Here is a 14,895-nt window from a genome sequence, read left to right as displayed (position 1 = left end):
TGCACTCCTTGAATGGAGGGAACATAACCAATTCACTTTTGTATCCTCTGCTACCAGCCAGCTCCCAGGGCCCGGCACACAGATGTCTATAATGATTTTTGAATGAATACATGAATGAGTGAATGATCAGTCCTGGGGTACAGAGACAGGGTCAGACTGCTTGTTGCAAATTGATTTAATCTGAAGTTGCTTAAACTCCCCCTGCTGTGATCAGAGTTGAGCCTAGGAACAGGCAGCAGTGTCCCCCTCAGGGGACAGAGACTGAAGCCAAGCAGGGGCTGATCTGGAAAGTCTTTAGCCTCCTCCTTGGTGGGCTCAAGTGTGGCTCTGCTATAGGTTTACAGATGGCTTTCAGCATGTCTTTCTTACCCTTGGGTTCAGCTCATCTGTGCATTGGCAGGAGAACTCCTGCTTTCCTGATTTCTGCTTCACCTGCTCATCAAACTTCTCTGGGCCTCAGTTCCTCTGAGTGTGGAAGGGAGTCTGACCAGGTGATCTCCAATGTCCTGTTTAAAATAATTCTCTGATTTAGCAGTGACACAAGGGTAAGAGGCATAGATTTGATGTCAGAAACCCATGTATGAGTTCCAGCTCTGCCATGGTTCCCTGTGTGACCTTGACTGAGTTACTTCTCTGGGGCCTGCGTCCCCATCTTTTCAGTGAGAGGATCCTCTGAGTCTGAGATTCTGAATCTTAAAAGTATCTGTGCTGCAGAGCAAACAACTTACAAATAATAAAGAGTGACCACTTATGAATCAACCTAGAGAGCAATTGTTTTTGCAGGACTTGAGCCTCTTCCAGTGGTCTAATACCTGCTAGTGCATGTAGATGTCTTGTGTTTATAGACAGCCCCCCAAAGACCCCAGGAGCAGAAAAGCACTGTTCTTATTTTTCAGATGAGGAAACTGAGGCTCAGATCAGTTAAGCAACTTGCCTAAGGTCACACAGGTAATTAAGTGGCAGAGCCAGAATTCAGATGCGGGGCCACATGACTCCAAAATTCACGTCCCCTCCCCCTGAATTGTGCTGCTTCCTGTAAAGAGACAAGGGGCTGGGTGAGGAGGAGCTGTGGGAAGAGACAGAAGTGATGGCATGTCAGGAGGGGGGTGAGAGCATTCTTGTGATTCCTGTCCCTTCTCGGATACTTGGGTCTCCCTTTCTTTCTTCTCCTCCTTGTTTATTAAATGGGACTGGCTTGACTGCTGGCCAACTACTGAGACTCTCTGAAAAGGAATAGGGAAGAGACTCAAGGTAATTATCACTTCCTGCCAGGAATATCGTGCCTTCCAGTTTATTTAATTAATTTATTTATTTATTTTAGGGACACCTGGGTGGCTCAGCGGGTGAGTGCCTGCCTTTGGCCCCGTGCGTGATTCCGGAGTCCCGGGATCGAGTCCCACATCAGGCTCCCTGCACGGAGCCTGCTTCTCTCTCTGCCTGTGTCACTGCCTCTCTCTCTCTCTCTGTGTCTCTCATGAATGAATAAATAAATAAAATCTTTTTTAAAATTTTATTTTAAATGTTTTATTTATTTATTCATGAGAGACACAAAGAGGCAGAGACATGGGCATAGAGAGAAGCAGGCTCCCCACTGGGAGCCCGATGTGGGACTCGATCCCAGGACCCCGGGATCATGACCTGAGCTGAAGGCAGACACTCAACCACTGAGCCACCCAGGGGTCCATGTTTGTGCCTTCCTATTTAAAAAGGGTTTTCACAACCACCCCCTCACTTGCTTTTCACAACCCAGATGGGAGCACCCCCATTTCATGGAAGAGGAAAGTGAGGCCCAGAGAAGAGAAGTGACTCACCAAAGGTCATCTGGCTTCCCCTTCCCTCTGCAGTGCTGCCTCTCCAGGCTGGCCCCTGAAGATGGGGACCTGGGGTTTTCAGTAAAAGAAAGATGAGCCCAACATGATGAGCCCACTGATCCCTCTCCTCTCTCTGGTCCACCTGTTCCAGGTCAGAGGAGGAGGATATGGATTTCAGTAGGAAAAGCCTGCAGGCTGGGCTCTAGTCCCCTCTGCTGGGCTGCAATCTCTGATTCCAGGCAGTTCAGACCCCTCTTTGGACCCTCCTCATCTGTAGGATGGAGGACTCTCACCTCACCAGGCTGCTGAGAGAGCCTAGGGAGAGACAGGGTCTGAGAATGCTTTAGAAGCTAAAGGATGAATGTTAGGGCCTCAGGGCCTGGGGAGGGAGTGGGGAGGGCACAGGGGATCCCTCCTCTGAGCTGACTGGGCATTGCCCAGGATGCTCTGCTGCTCTCTCCTTCTCCCACCTCAAGGGACACCTCAAGGTCATTTGCCCCCAGAGCAAGGGGCTCTCCCCACCCCAAGGCTGCTCCTCATCAGAGCTCATCTCCTGTTTGCTCTGTCAGGAGGGCCAGATCTACTGTGGTCTCATGACCTGCCCAGAACCAGGCTGCCCCGCACCTCTCCCGCTGCCTGCATCCTGCTGCCAGACCTGCAAAGGTGAGTCTGTGCCTAAATCCGGGCAGTGCTCACCCACTCCACCCCAGGGATCTAGCCACAGACTGTTAGAGGTAGGGGACCTTCCACTAATGAAGGGCAAATGGCTCAAGCAGAATCAAGTACACAGATGGTCAGATGGGACCCTGTGGGTCAGGGTAGTTTAGGAAAGCCTCCTGGAGGAGGCAGGACTGGGGGAAGGGAGTGCTTCATAGTAGAATGCTTCTCCAGAAGCACTGGCGTTGTGGAAGGACACTGGACCAGGGGCCAGGTGGCTCCGGTTTCATGTTGGTTCTTCCAGCTAATTCCTTCAGATTCTTTCCCCTCTTTGGGCCTCAGCTGTGTCGTGTGTGCACTGAGAGGTTGGCCTCAGTGATTTCTAATAGACTGTCTAATTCTAGTGTTCTTGGTCTTTGCACCAGGAATGTGTGGAGGGAGCCAGATTGCATGTGAGGCAGGGGCTGAAGAGAGAGACTCCCACTCAGGGCCTTGCGTGCTGGACCCCCAGGGGGTGGAAGATAGAGTCCTAGGGTGTTCCAGCGGGAAGAACAGAGGGGCTGGAGATGGTGCCTGCAAATGTACAGTATAGATGAAGGCCTGGTGACTTCAAGTGTGGTTGGACAGGGTGGCTCCCCAAGGGACTGCAACTAAGCAGGCTTCAGGGATGGGATTCTGGCCTCCTGAGCCATCCATGATGGGCATTGAACAACATGCTCTGGCCTAGCCAAGAAGTTCAGTCCTCATGGTGACCAGGAGGTCAGTGTGGGGAAACTGAGGCAGAAACCCAGTTGTAGGGAATTTGTGGACCCAAGGGTGAGAAGAGGTGGTAATGAGAAGTAGGAGTAATTCCCCATCAGGGCAAAGGGACCTGCTGGTGCTCTGGGACTGCAGAAATGGCACCAGGCCTGGGAGGCTGAAGGCCGGCAGGCCTCCAGTCAGCAAGGCTGAGGAAGTGGAGGCTGACCCAGTTTCCCGTTGGGTTTCCAGATGGGTCAAGTGAGAAGTCAGCAGAAGAGGACACCACACAGTCACACCGTGGGGTGGTGAGTACACAGCTTCACTGACAGGGTGGGGAGAGATGGTGAGGGGAGCTGGTATCCAGGGCCTAAATCCCATGACTCCAGAACAGGCAGTACCAGATATTGTCCTCATTTCTCATTTGTCGCCTAGGTCAGCAACATGAGCTTTGCCATGTTCCAGCCCCTCTCCCTAGCCTCTGTCATGGCTGGTGGGGCAGCAGGGGCCTGGGAAAAAGCGGCATGCAGTATGAGAGCAGGCCCCAAACTTTCCAATTTTTTTTAAGATTTTATTTATTCATTCATGAGAGAGGCAGAGACACAGGCAGAGGGAGAAACAGGCTCCCTGTGGGGAGCCCAGTGTGGAACTTGATCCCAGGACCCTGGGATCACACCTGAGCCGACGGCAGACACTCAACCACTGAGCCACCCAGGTGCCCTCAAACTTGCCAATTTCCCTCCTGAGAAACATGTTGACACTGTTCTGTCCCAAACCTGTGTCTGTCCTTAGTTCAGGCTGCCTCTGTGCAGCACGCTCCCCCAAGGGAACGGTGTTTGTCTTGGCCCAGCCTTCCCCACTCAGCCCCTGAGGTGCTGGTTCTTTGTTTAGGGGCCACCTCTCTGTCCTCCCCTCTGCCTTGCCCCCTGTCGATCTTAGTCTAGAGTTAAAATTAGCTAAACTGCCCAGCTTTCTCTGGTCAGAGAGGCAAGAGGCAGGAGGATGGGCTTACACCCCGACTCAGGTCTCCATCCACCCTCGGTGATATATCTGCAATGGGAACATCTCCACCTACTCTGTTAGCCTGGGTCACCTGGACCCTGGGAGGCTGGAGGCTGGCCTCCCATGCTCAGGGACTCCCCAGGGGTCTGAACTAGTGAGCTCTCCCTTTTCCTCTGCCATCCCATCCTCTCCCTAGGAGGCAGTGTGTGAAGCAAAGCCCACCCAGGCTTAGCTGCAGGCCCCAAACAGCTACTTACTGGATGACGTGAGGAAGTCCCATTAGAACGTTGGCTCCTCAATTCTTTCTTGCTACTATTCCACTTGATAAGCATTTCCTGGGAGCTTCCTATGTACCTGGGCCTGTTCTAGGGCCTGAGACAGTTTCCTGGGAGCTCTTCTGGGCTTAGTCTGGCCAGTCTCTGACTCAGAGACTCTATGGGCAGGAAAGGGCTGTAGAAGAAGGAATATGAGTGACTTGGTATCAGCGAAGAAGGTAACAAGCCCACTTGCTCCTCTGCCATGGCCTGGGGCTACCTAGTCCTCTAACTGAGCTAAGATGCTCCTACACCACCACCCTCACCACAGAACCTTTGCTATCACTGCCAGTCTGCCTTTTACCTGGTCTGAAGGGGCAGGGTCTTACTTGAGTTCCAGGGGCTCAAGAAAGGGGGCTCTGGAGATCCATGGTCTCCAAGTGGGGTCTGCTCAGTCTTCTGCCCTGTGGGACTCTGGGGCCTGGTGAGAACTTCAGAGGCCCATCCCCTTCTCCCATGATCTAAATCTTCTTAAAGAATTCCCTGACTCTCATCCTCACTACACCCTCACCTTCGATTTCTTACATATGAAGTTGCCCAGGACCCTGATCACTATTTCTCCCAGATCAAGACCTCATTACCCTCTTTGTTCACTCCAGCCCCAAGGCCTTGGCTCTGACAGGCCTGAGAAGGGCTTGGATTTCCAAAGCACCGTCCTCTGAGAGTTTGCAGAGATCCATTGTCTGAGAATGTCTTAGGGCCCATCCAGATCCTTCTATCCCTAGTGTGTGGCTCTCTTTACTGGGAAGTCATGGGGGTGTCTACTTACAGGCCTCACTGTAGCCTCAGTCTTGCTGCTCCTCTGCTGGCACTGGCCCATCAGTGATCCTCAACCTTCCTGCCATTTGCAGAGACACTCCCAGGATCCGTGCTCAGGGGACAGTGGGAGAAAGAGAGGCCTGGGCACCCCAGCCCCCACTGGCCTCAGCTCTCCTCTGGGCTTCATCCCTCGCCACTTCCGACCACAGGGGGCAGGCAGCACGACAGTCAAGATTGTCCTGAAGGAGAAACATAAGAAAGGTGGGGATGGGAACCTCCTCTGATCCCTGAGGCGGGGGTGAAAAGGGGACCCTGACTGCTTCCGTCTCCCATCCCTGCACCCCCCACTCAGTGGTTCCCTAATCTTAACTTGGCCATGAGTTTGTGGATTCAGAAAGCATCAAAACTAAAGGTGTCCTTAAAGGGTACTGAGGTTGAGAGTACAGGGTGAGAGACAGAACCAGGCCTAGAACCGAGACCAGGGGGGCGGCACAACAGTATTTTTTGAGCTTCTGCTGTATTTTTGCTGGGGATCAAGGGGCACAGAACAGAGGTGAAAAATGGTCTCTGTCCTCAAGGGGCTAGACATGTAAATAAATAACTGTCATAGAAGGAAGTGGTGAGAGATAGTTTGGGACAAAGGAAGGAGGGAGTGGAGCGAGGCTGTGGGCAGATAGTCAGGATGCAATGGGAAGGGTGACCAGGTGGGTGGCTGTGACCACAGCAGGGAGGAAAGGGGGCTCCTGCGGGGCTTCTGATTGGGGGTGGGGCAGGCACAGCTGCCAAGGGATGTGTCTTGGCCACTTCGGGACAGATGGGACAGTGAGAGCTCACACGGCCAGGCAGTGACAGAACTTGATCTCAGGCCTCCTCCTGCCAGGAGAGCCCGTGAAGGGCAGGAGGAGGCCTTTCCATCTCCAGCAAGAATTTCCTGGCCATGAGTCAGCTCTGAATGCCGAAACAGGGGTGAAGTCAGGGACGGGGACCAGTTTTATCCCTGGCCCCCACTTTGCAGGTGGTTGGCTGGGCCAGACTGGTGGAGCAGGGGCTCCCCGAATTCCCGGCCCACCTATTCCTGGACTCTGGCCCAGGTCTGCGCCACTGACCCTCCTCCCTTCCCACCCTCCTTGGCCCAGCCTGCGTGCACAGTGGGAAGACATACTCCCATGGGGAGGTGTGGCACCCAGCTTTCCGCTCCTTTGGACCCCTGCCTTGCATCTTGTGCACCTGCCAGGACGGCCGCCAGGATTGCCAGCGGGTGACCTGCCCCACTGAGTATCCCTGCCATCACCCTGAGAAAGTAGCCGGGAAGTGCTGCAAGATTTGCCCAGGTACAAAGAGATGCTGGAGGCAGGGAGGGCACTGCCCAGAATGGGCCCTGGGTCCCTCTCCCCAGGGCACAGATACTTGGAACATCTCCCACATGGATGGGGCATGGACTCAGAGCCACAGGATGCAGGGTTTTTAGATGCACTGGAGTGGAAGAGGCCAGACTCACAAAATATTAGATGCATGGAACATCGAGTATTATAGTGACAGATTCAGAGATTCTCACACATAGACACAGAAATAATGTTCTGGATTCTGAGAAATCATAAAATCATAGGATATGAGGATTTTTAGGGGAAAGAGCCCATATTTACTGAGCACTTGCCATGTGCCAAGGAGGTATTTCGCATACATGAATCCACGTACTCCTTCCCACAAATGGATAGGGCAGGCAGGAATCTTTTTCTCCATTTCGCAGACCAAGAGAAGACCTTGAGCTGTGTGACCTCGTCCAAGGTGTGGGCCTTGGACACCTTGGACGAGGTCACACAGCTCAAGTGACAGCTGGAATCCGAACCCAGGTCTGTCTTGCTCCACAGACAGTGCTCTTGACCACTGTTGTCTTCCTTCAACACTCATCTATGTATGAGGAAAACTGAGAGCCAGAGATCCTAAATCACATAGCAAAGTAGTCGTAGAGCTGGAATTAGAACTCAGGCTTCCCGACTTGCCAGCTGAGTTCTTCTAACGCTGTCACGTGACCTGAGGATTAATGAGGGTGCAGAAGAAAACATCTGAGTATCTCCTGGGAAGAACAGCCTATGGCTGTCAGCAGCGCTGTTGTGAGGAGCAGGCCCATTCCCTGAAGCCTGGAAGGAGAGCAAGACGGGCTGAAGTTGTGGGCTGCGATTGTGCTTCACCACATCTGGTTAGAAGGCTGGGTTGGCAAAACTAAAAGGAGAGGAATAGGGAAGAAAAAAGGGGAAGGAAACATGCATCGAGAACCTACTAGTGCCAGGTATTGTACTGTGATTTCACAGAGTCCATGTACTCCTCATCTCTCAGATAGTTTACAAATGAGATAACAGAGTGGCTGCAATTACCTTAAGTCTCCACCTCCCCCGGGGCTTTGATGTCAGGAAGCGTGTGCTTCTATATTAGCTGCTTACTGGCTGACAAGTTATTGTCCTTTCTGAGCCTCAGACAGAGGAAAACATTGAGGAAAAATGTTTTATAAATTGTAAATAAGAATCCAAATGTAAGCGATAGTATCTGAGAAATATGCTACTGGGACAGGGCTAGAGAGGGAGCATGACAAGGTGTTACCTGGACACATGAGTGGTAGGGATTCAACTTGAATTCTCCAGGAGACTGGCAGTAGCTCACTGTTAGGCTCCTTCACAAACACACCTGGTCTTAGGCCCTGCCACCAGACCCCAATCCATTTCCCCTTAAAAATATTGAGACTATAGCTTTACAACCCTTAGCAGGACATCTCAAAGGGCTTCATAACTAGTAAGAGTTTATTTTTTTATTTTTATTTTTTAAAGATTTTATTTATTTATTCATGAGAGACACACACAGAGAGAGACATAGGCAGAGGGAGAAGCAGGCTCCCTGTGGGGGACCTGATATGGGTCCGATCCCAGGACCCCAGGACCATGCCCTGAGCCAAAGGCAAACATTCAACCACTGAGCCACCCAGGTGTCCCCTAGTAAGAGTTTAGAAGGAAGTATGTATGTGTAGGGACTTAGTCCTTTAGTCCCTGAAAAATAGGGAATGTTGGTACGTGGAAAATTCTGGGGAATGTCCTTGGAATTCCAGCATGTTGAGGCTTTAGGATTGGATCCAATTTGGGACCAAAACCCATTACCACTATTATCATCATCCCCCCTGCACACACCCCTGCGGCCCCCTTCACCATTTCAGTCAGATCATCGCCCCCTCTACCCACTCTCCCACCATCACAACCATAATCATCACTGTGGCCATGATTACCGCACCCCTCCCAAACCTTCCATTCTGTGTATGTTCATAAGAGCCTTGCTTGCTGGTGTGGGTGACTCAAAAGACTTAAAGGATATAGTTCCTCCTTCACCCCATAGGTCTCTTTAAGAGAAAAACATACCCAAGGGAGGCAATTACAAGACAGTGCAAGGCAGTGCAAGGCAGACTAAGGACATGAGTGGGATGCATAAGCAAGAAGGGTTTTAAAAGCTGTGAGTGGGAAGAAGCAGGGTAAGCTAAGCCATTCCAAGTGGGCTGCCTGGAGGAGGTGGAGGATGAGCTGGGCCCAAAAAGATGACAAGTTTTCTGATATGCTAATCAATGGGAGGCAAATGGGAGAGGTGGCCCCTTTCTCTTTCCCAGGGGCACCAGAACTTTCCCAAGGACTTTAAAGACCTGAGGGAGATGTCAGACCAGTGGCCTGGCTTCCTGGACCTACCAGGCAGGGGTGGGGGGTGGGGGTCAGCGTGTTCACAGGTCCTTTGTCTTCCCCAGAGGACAAGGCAGATCCTGGTCACAGTGAGATCAGTGCCACCAGGTGTCCGAAGGTGCCAGGCCGGGTCCTCGTCCACACATCAGTAGCTCCAAGCCCAGACAACCTACATCGCTTTGCCCTCGAGCATGAGGCCTCTGAGCAGGTGGAGATCTACCTCTGGAAACTGATAAAAGGTGAGCATTGGCCCACTCCCAGCCGGGCTGACCTCTGGCCCGTGCCCCCCTACCAGGGGCATTTGGTTGATCAAGTGCCTCTAGCCCAGGAAGACCAGCCTCTGGCTACCCTTCTAGATTTGTCTCCAATTTCAAGATAGAGGGAGACAGAGATTCTGTGATTCTCTGACAGTTCTGATAAGCTCATCTACTCTGAGACACCAGGGCCTCCAAGTGCTCCCTCTCCTGGGAGGAAGGGGTTGTTGCACTTGCAAAGTGCCAGGACGTGGTAAAGCCTATGTGGTTGAAGCAAAGGCATGTCTACTGGTAGAGCTTCAGCACTCTGTGAGGGGAGAGCTTTTCAGGCAGAAGCGCCTTCACGGCATCCTCAAAGCAGGAGGGCCTCGAGGCTAGAATCATTCAACCTCTTCTATGTTGTGGATTCCATCCCTCCAAAAAGTTGACATCAGAATATATTTCTCACTCACCCGATGCAACGGGGACGCTCATATCACCAGCTGAAGGTCAAGAGGAATTGCCATTGAGTTGGGCTTTTTGGCTCTTCCTGCCAAACACAGATCCCCTGGGTAGAGTAAAAGAAACTAAACCCTTTAAGTGTGAATCAGCTATAAGATCACTTTTCTCTACTGATGGGTCTGGCTGGAGTGGGCGGGGGTGGAAGAGGGGATGCTGATAATGATGGTAATGATAATGATAACCAATGCGTGGAGCACTTTAGAGTTTACAAAGTGCTTCACATTCGTTATCTCATTTGATCCTCAACGATCCTGAGAGTTAGGTATTATTATCCCCATTTTACAGATGAGGAAACTGAGGCTCAGAGAGGTGAAGTACCTGGCCCAAGGCCACACAGCCAGTAAGTGGAGGACGGGAGCTAGAGCCTATGTCTTGTGACGTCAGATGCGGCTCTTTCCCTGGTCTACTCTGCCTCCTGTCCTAGGAGGAATGGACGAAGAAAGCGGAGCCGTTCAGCCTGGAGAAGAGAAGACTCAGGGGGACAGGACCATTGGCTTCCTGGCTCTGAAGGACTGCCCCACACAGGGGAGCCATTGTGTTCTGAGTGACTACAAGGGTCAGAACAACAAGCGGGGGCTTTAAGAATCAGACAGACCTGAGTTTGAATCCTGGCTCTGCTATTTCTTAGCTGTGTGGTCTCGGGCAATCAATTGACCTCTCTGGGCCTCAACTGTTTTCTTCTGTTAACTGGGGAGGAGGGTTTTTAGAGGATTAAATGAAATAACTTGGGTACAGCCTTTCCTATAATAGGGAGTAACAACATTTGTATCTTCGTTCTACCTCCTTAGAATTATGGTGAAGCACGTTTCCATCAGAGAGGAAGCACTTTCTCATACCTAGACCCTTTCTGTAAAAGAAGGGAGGGAGCAAGCTCAGTTCACAGGAGTGTACAAGCGGCGGCTGGGTGAGGGTTCTGCCGCAGTTGAGGAGTTGGAGTCAGCAACCCTTATACTTGTTTTGCGCCTCGAGATTCCATCACTCCCTGGACAGGTGCTGGTTTACTCCAGACCTTCCCCCCAAGCCCACCAGGTACTGAGACCACAGGGAATAATAGGTCCCAGCCTTTGTCCTCAGGAGTCCAAGACCTAGTGACTCGGATGCAGTAGGAGCTCCTCGGGAGCTGAGCGGAGTCAGGCTGAAAGGCTTCATGGAGGAGAGACCAGTGGCTGGAACAGGAGTTAGGAAGGCAAGAGGGGCACAGGCAGGTGAGGGGGGCAGCGACAGCTTCAGACTGGCCCTGGAGCCTATGCTTACCTGCCCCGTGCCCTGTGATTCATGGGCAGTAGGCCCTGTGCTAGTCTGTTCCATTTCAGCCACGTGAGAAACTTGAGGGATATGCATTCATGCACCTGAAGATAAAACTGAGTCTGGGAGGTAAAATGACATGCTCAAAGTTACACAGTTCGAGCAGGAAAGCAAAGATTCAAACCCAGGTCTGACTGTCCTCAGATCCACCTCCACGGAGGTGACCTAATGCCTTCAGAGAGGTGCCTGAGGAAGGCCATGGGGTGCAGGACGGCATAGACCGGGGAGCTGTAGCTCGAGGCCCGTCTCATTACTGCCAGGTCCAGCAATAAAAGGAGCAGGTGGTGGGGGTTCTTCAACTTCTCAGTGCCAGCTGTACCATTGCATCACTGGCAAACACCCCTCCCCATCTCCTGACCCCCTGGGCGGCCTAATTGCCTCTTCAGGCTCTCTGTTACCTCCTGTCCCAGACTGCGGGCATCAAAGCAAATACTCAAGGTCTGATTCTCAGTGGGAAACCTTGTTTCTTCACCCAGAGGAGTGGTATCAGCAAGCCTTGGGGGTGGTGCAGGGAGAATAAGGGCAGAATTGGCCTGGAGACACGGACACCTGGGCTGAGGCCACACCACTGTGGGACCAGTGTCAGGCCCCAAAAGCTGAGCAGAGGGCTGATTGTTAAGAGCCTTGTAGATTCTGGAGTTTCAGACTAGAAGGGACCTCAGGGATCCTGATTCCAACCCCCATCTAGGAAGGAAGCCCCCTACAGCCTCCCTCATGGTCTCCAGCCCCTGACTGCATATGCCCCCTCCCCACCTCCACTGTGGACAGCTCCATCCAGAAACGGTTTGTGTCCACATTGAGCTGAGCATGTCCTATCTCCTGGGACTCACCTGCCAGTGCCTTCTCTGCCCTGGGGGTCCACAGAGCCCTGCTGCCCTCAGAGGGGGCACAACCTGAGAAGGCATGGCCGTGCTCCTCAGGCTAGCTCTTGATTCCAAGTCTAAGAGCTCTGTCCCTACAATCATGCTTTAGCTAGAGTGTGAGGACCCTCCCTCACCCCGTCATTTCCTCTCTAATTTGTATTCTGGGGTGTGTGCAGTGGCGGGCCTGAGCAGAAGGACCTATCCCCATGTCGGGCTTGTAATGTAGCCTGGGCCTTTGGAGGGAGTGTCTCCCAGACCCTGGTCCTTGGCATCTGGACTGGGGGTCCTGAGAACAATGCTGGACATTCCCAGCCTCCTGGACCTGAGTGCTGACAGTTCTCCTCAGTGGGATCCTACTCAGATTTCCATAAGCAAGGCCAATTCTTAGTTTTCTTTCTTAGCAGAGGCCTCACTGTCACACCTGTTCTTTCTGGCCACAGACCCTGGCGGTCACAGCTGGACAGCCCATGTGCTCGGAGCCTCTGTGCCGTGCATGGTGCCCATGGCCAGCTCCCCAAGGGACGCAAACATCAGAAGATCTAGCTAATACCTCGTTGCCTTCAGGGCCCAGGCTAGATTGGGTACACGTATGTTTCCTTACCCATCCATTCATCAAGGGATCATTCACTCGTTTGTTAATTCATTCATTTATCCTACATGATTCACGAGTGCCAGGCTCAGGGGAGCCAGAGAGGAAAGCCCTCCAGGAGTAACCAGGGGAGGCAAGAAGAGACATAATGATAGCACATTAGAAATAGGTACAATGACCAACAGAAGCTAAGAGCTGTGGGTGCCCCCAAGGAGAGGAGATAAAGGAAGACTACTTCCCAGCTAAAGCTTAGAGGATGAGTAGGAGTTCATCCGATGGCAGCAGGAGAATCAGAAGTCAATAGGGGAAGGAGTTGCAGCAGAGGGGGCGGCCTAGGTAAAGGCTTGGGCCCCTTGGGGGACTTTAAGCAGTTGGCGAGGGTTAGAGCACAGGAAGGCCGCTCAGGGGTGAACAGAGCCCCGTGCTGTAAGGAGGCCTACCACTCTGACATTTGATGTTCTTTGGAGTCTAATAAGCACCCCTATTGATTTTTATCACACATTCTATGGGCAGGCCATATGGGCCATATGGGCCTCCCCCTCCCTCCACCCCACATTGTGGACTGGTGAACAGTGTGAGAGCAGGATGCTGAGGGTGACAGGTGGTGGAGGGTGAGCAGAGAGGCGACAAGAAGTCAGGGAAAGGGAATGACAAGGTGATGTATAGTTTTGAATGCCTGCATTTAGAATCACAGATTGAAGGGAGAGGAAAGAGGTCGGAAGTCTAGTGTAGTGCCCAGGCAGGATGTGATGGGGCCTGAATAGGGAGGCTGGCAGTGGAGGTGGGGGGATAGGTCCAAAATTCTTGGGAAATTTAGTCTGCAGGATTTGGGGTCTGGTCGGGAAAGGGGAGGAGAGGGGTGGTAAGATCCAGTCTGTGTCTAAGTTACCCTGTTCCATTGACTACCTCACCTTTCCTGCTCATGCCCTTGCCTCTGCCTTCAGGAATCTTCCACTTGATTCAGATCAAGAAAGTCAGGAAGCAAGACTTCCAGAAAGAGGCACAGAACTTCCGGCTACTCACCAGCACCCATGAAGGTGGGACGTTAGGCTAAGGACTGGGGCCTGGGAAAAGAGCTGAGCCAGAGGCTGGGGCCTCTTGGGGAGTTCCAGGCTGCTGGTTCTGGGAGGGGGGCAGGGTGCTTGTCAGCCACAGACGTCAGTTCCCGGCACAGGAATCCAGTGGGCGTCTGGGCCAGAGATTTCTCAACTCAGGGCGCTTGGGAGCGGGAAGGTGAAGCAGAACCATCTGGATTTGGTCCTGGGAGTGAGGGAGACAGGGCTGTGAGGGAGGGAGGCCTGAGCCCCCAAACCCTGATGCTGCCTACCCCCTCTCTATTGGAACATTTCCTATCGAAACCCTCCTAACCACTTTCCTCCCGATGCCTTTCATTTGCCCTACACTATACTGAGGAAGATGGACTCAGGTGGGGCTTCCGGTGGGGGAGAGGAAGTCATAGATGGGAGTGTCCCCAATGGGTGTTAGGAAGCCAGCCCAGCTCCAGATGCCAGTTGGCTGAAGGTGGGGTCGTGTGCCAAAACTGATCACAATACGGGGTTAAGATGGAAATACCCATCCTCTTCTTCCTAGGGACTCCAAACCCAGGCCCTCACCATCCTTCTTGTCCTCAGTTTTCCCCATCCCAGTCACCCTGCCTCTGCTGTGCACAGTACATGCACACGCACACACCCCTGCACACACATGCACACATCCCACCCCTGACCCCCATCCCTACACGCCTCTTCTGCTTTCCTCGATGCAGGTTACTGGAATGTTTTCCTAGCCCAGACCCCGGAGCTGAAGGTCACAGCCAGTCCAGACAAAGCAACCAAGACCTTGTAATGAAGACCTAAGCAGTTGCAGATATGAGCTTTACCATTTTTGTTGTTATATATTAATAAATGATAAGTTGCATTACTCCTCAGCCCTGCCTGCTGAGTTCATGTCCGGCTACTGTGTGTCCCCACAGGGACTAACTGCAAGGTAGGCCTGGTTATGCCCATATTATTATAGGGCTGGAGCCTGAGATGCAGTAGGGATAGAGACTAGCCCCTGTCCTTGCTTGTCACCAGAGCCAGGGCCAGTTGCCCCAGCCTCCCTGACCAGGCCCCTGTCTGGCTCCACAGCCTCTCCCCTGCTCCATACTGCTTCTGTCCCTGGGCCCCCAGCTATGGCTCCTCCCGCTTTTATGGGTGCCCCCCTCCTGGAGCCCACAGGCACTGAGCCTAGGAAGCAGACTGACTCTAGTTAGCCAGCGGAGAGGGAAAGGGAGCCTCCAGGCACTTTCCCCAGCAAATCTTTCAGGGATCGCGATTGTCAGCCACGCTCTACAAGGAGGAAACTGAATTTAGGGAGAAGTCATGTGCCTGAAGCAGGCAGTAGCAGAGGTAGAATC

The 14,895-nt window shown here is 52.6% G+C and overlaps 1 protein-coding gene across 5 annotated transcripts in view; it reads left to right on the top strand.

The window, feature by feature from the left end:
* CHRDL2 (chordin like 2) overlaps nucleotides 1-14,424 on the top strand; it is a 32,637-nt gene extending 18,213 nt beyond the window's left edge. For 2 of the 5 annotated variants that reach the window (XM_077867030.1, XM_077867035.1), the window contains 7 exons: nucleotides 2,381-2,474; nucleotides 3,459-3,514; nucleotides 5,374-5,542; nucleotides 6,418-6,612; nucleotides 9,054-9,227; nucleotides 13,445-13,537; nucleotides 14,263-14,424. In XM_077867030.1, the coding sequence (XP_077723156.1) occupies nucleotides 2,381-2,474; nucleotides 3,459-3,514; nucleotides 5,374-5,542; nucleotides 6,418-6,612; nucleotides 9,054-9,227; nucleotides 13,445-13,537; nucleotides 14,263-14,342 (861 nt within the window). In that variant the 3' untranslated portion in view covers nucleotides 14,343-14,424. Of the gene's footprint in view, nucleotides 1-2,380; nucleotides 2,475-3,458; nucleotides 3,515-5,373; nucleotides 5,543-6,417; nucleotides 6,613-9,053; nucleotides 9,228-10,028; nucleotides 10,084-13,444; nucleotides 13,538-14,262 lie in introns of all 5 variants that reach the window. The other 3 variants (XM_077867031.1, XM_077867033.1, XM_077867032.1) reach the window with 3 other exon arrangements.
* The last annotated feature ends 471 nt before the right edge of the window (nucleotides 14,425-14,895 follow it).

The sequence above is a fragment of the Canis aureus genome, chromosome 23 (genome assembly GCF_053574225.1).
Source record: "Canis aureus isolate CA01 chromosome 23, VMU_Caureus_v.1.0, whole genome shotgun sequence".
Classification (NCBI taxonomy): domain Eukaryota; kingdom Metazoa; phylum Chordata; class Mammalia; order Carnivora; family Canidae; genus Canis; species Canis aureus.
Note: the sequence above shows the minus strand (reverse complement) of the source record. Positions and strands in the feature narration are given on the sequence as shown.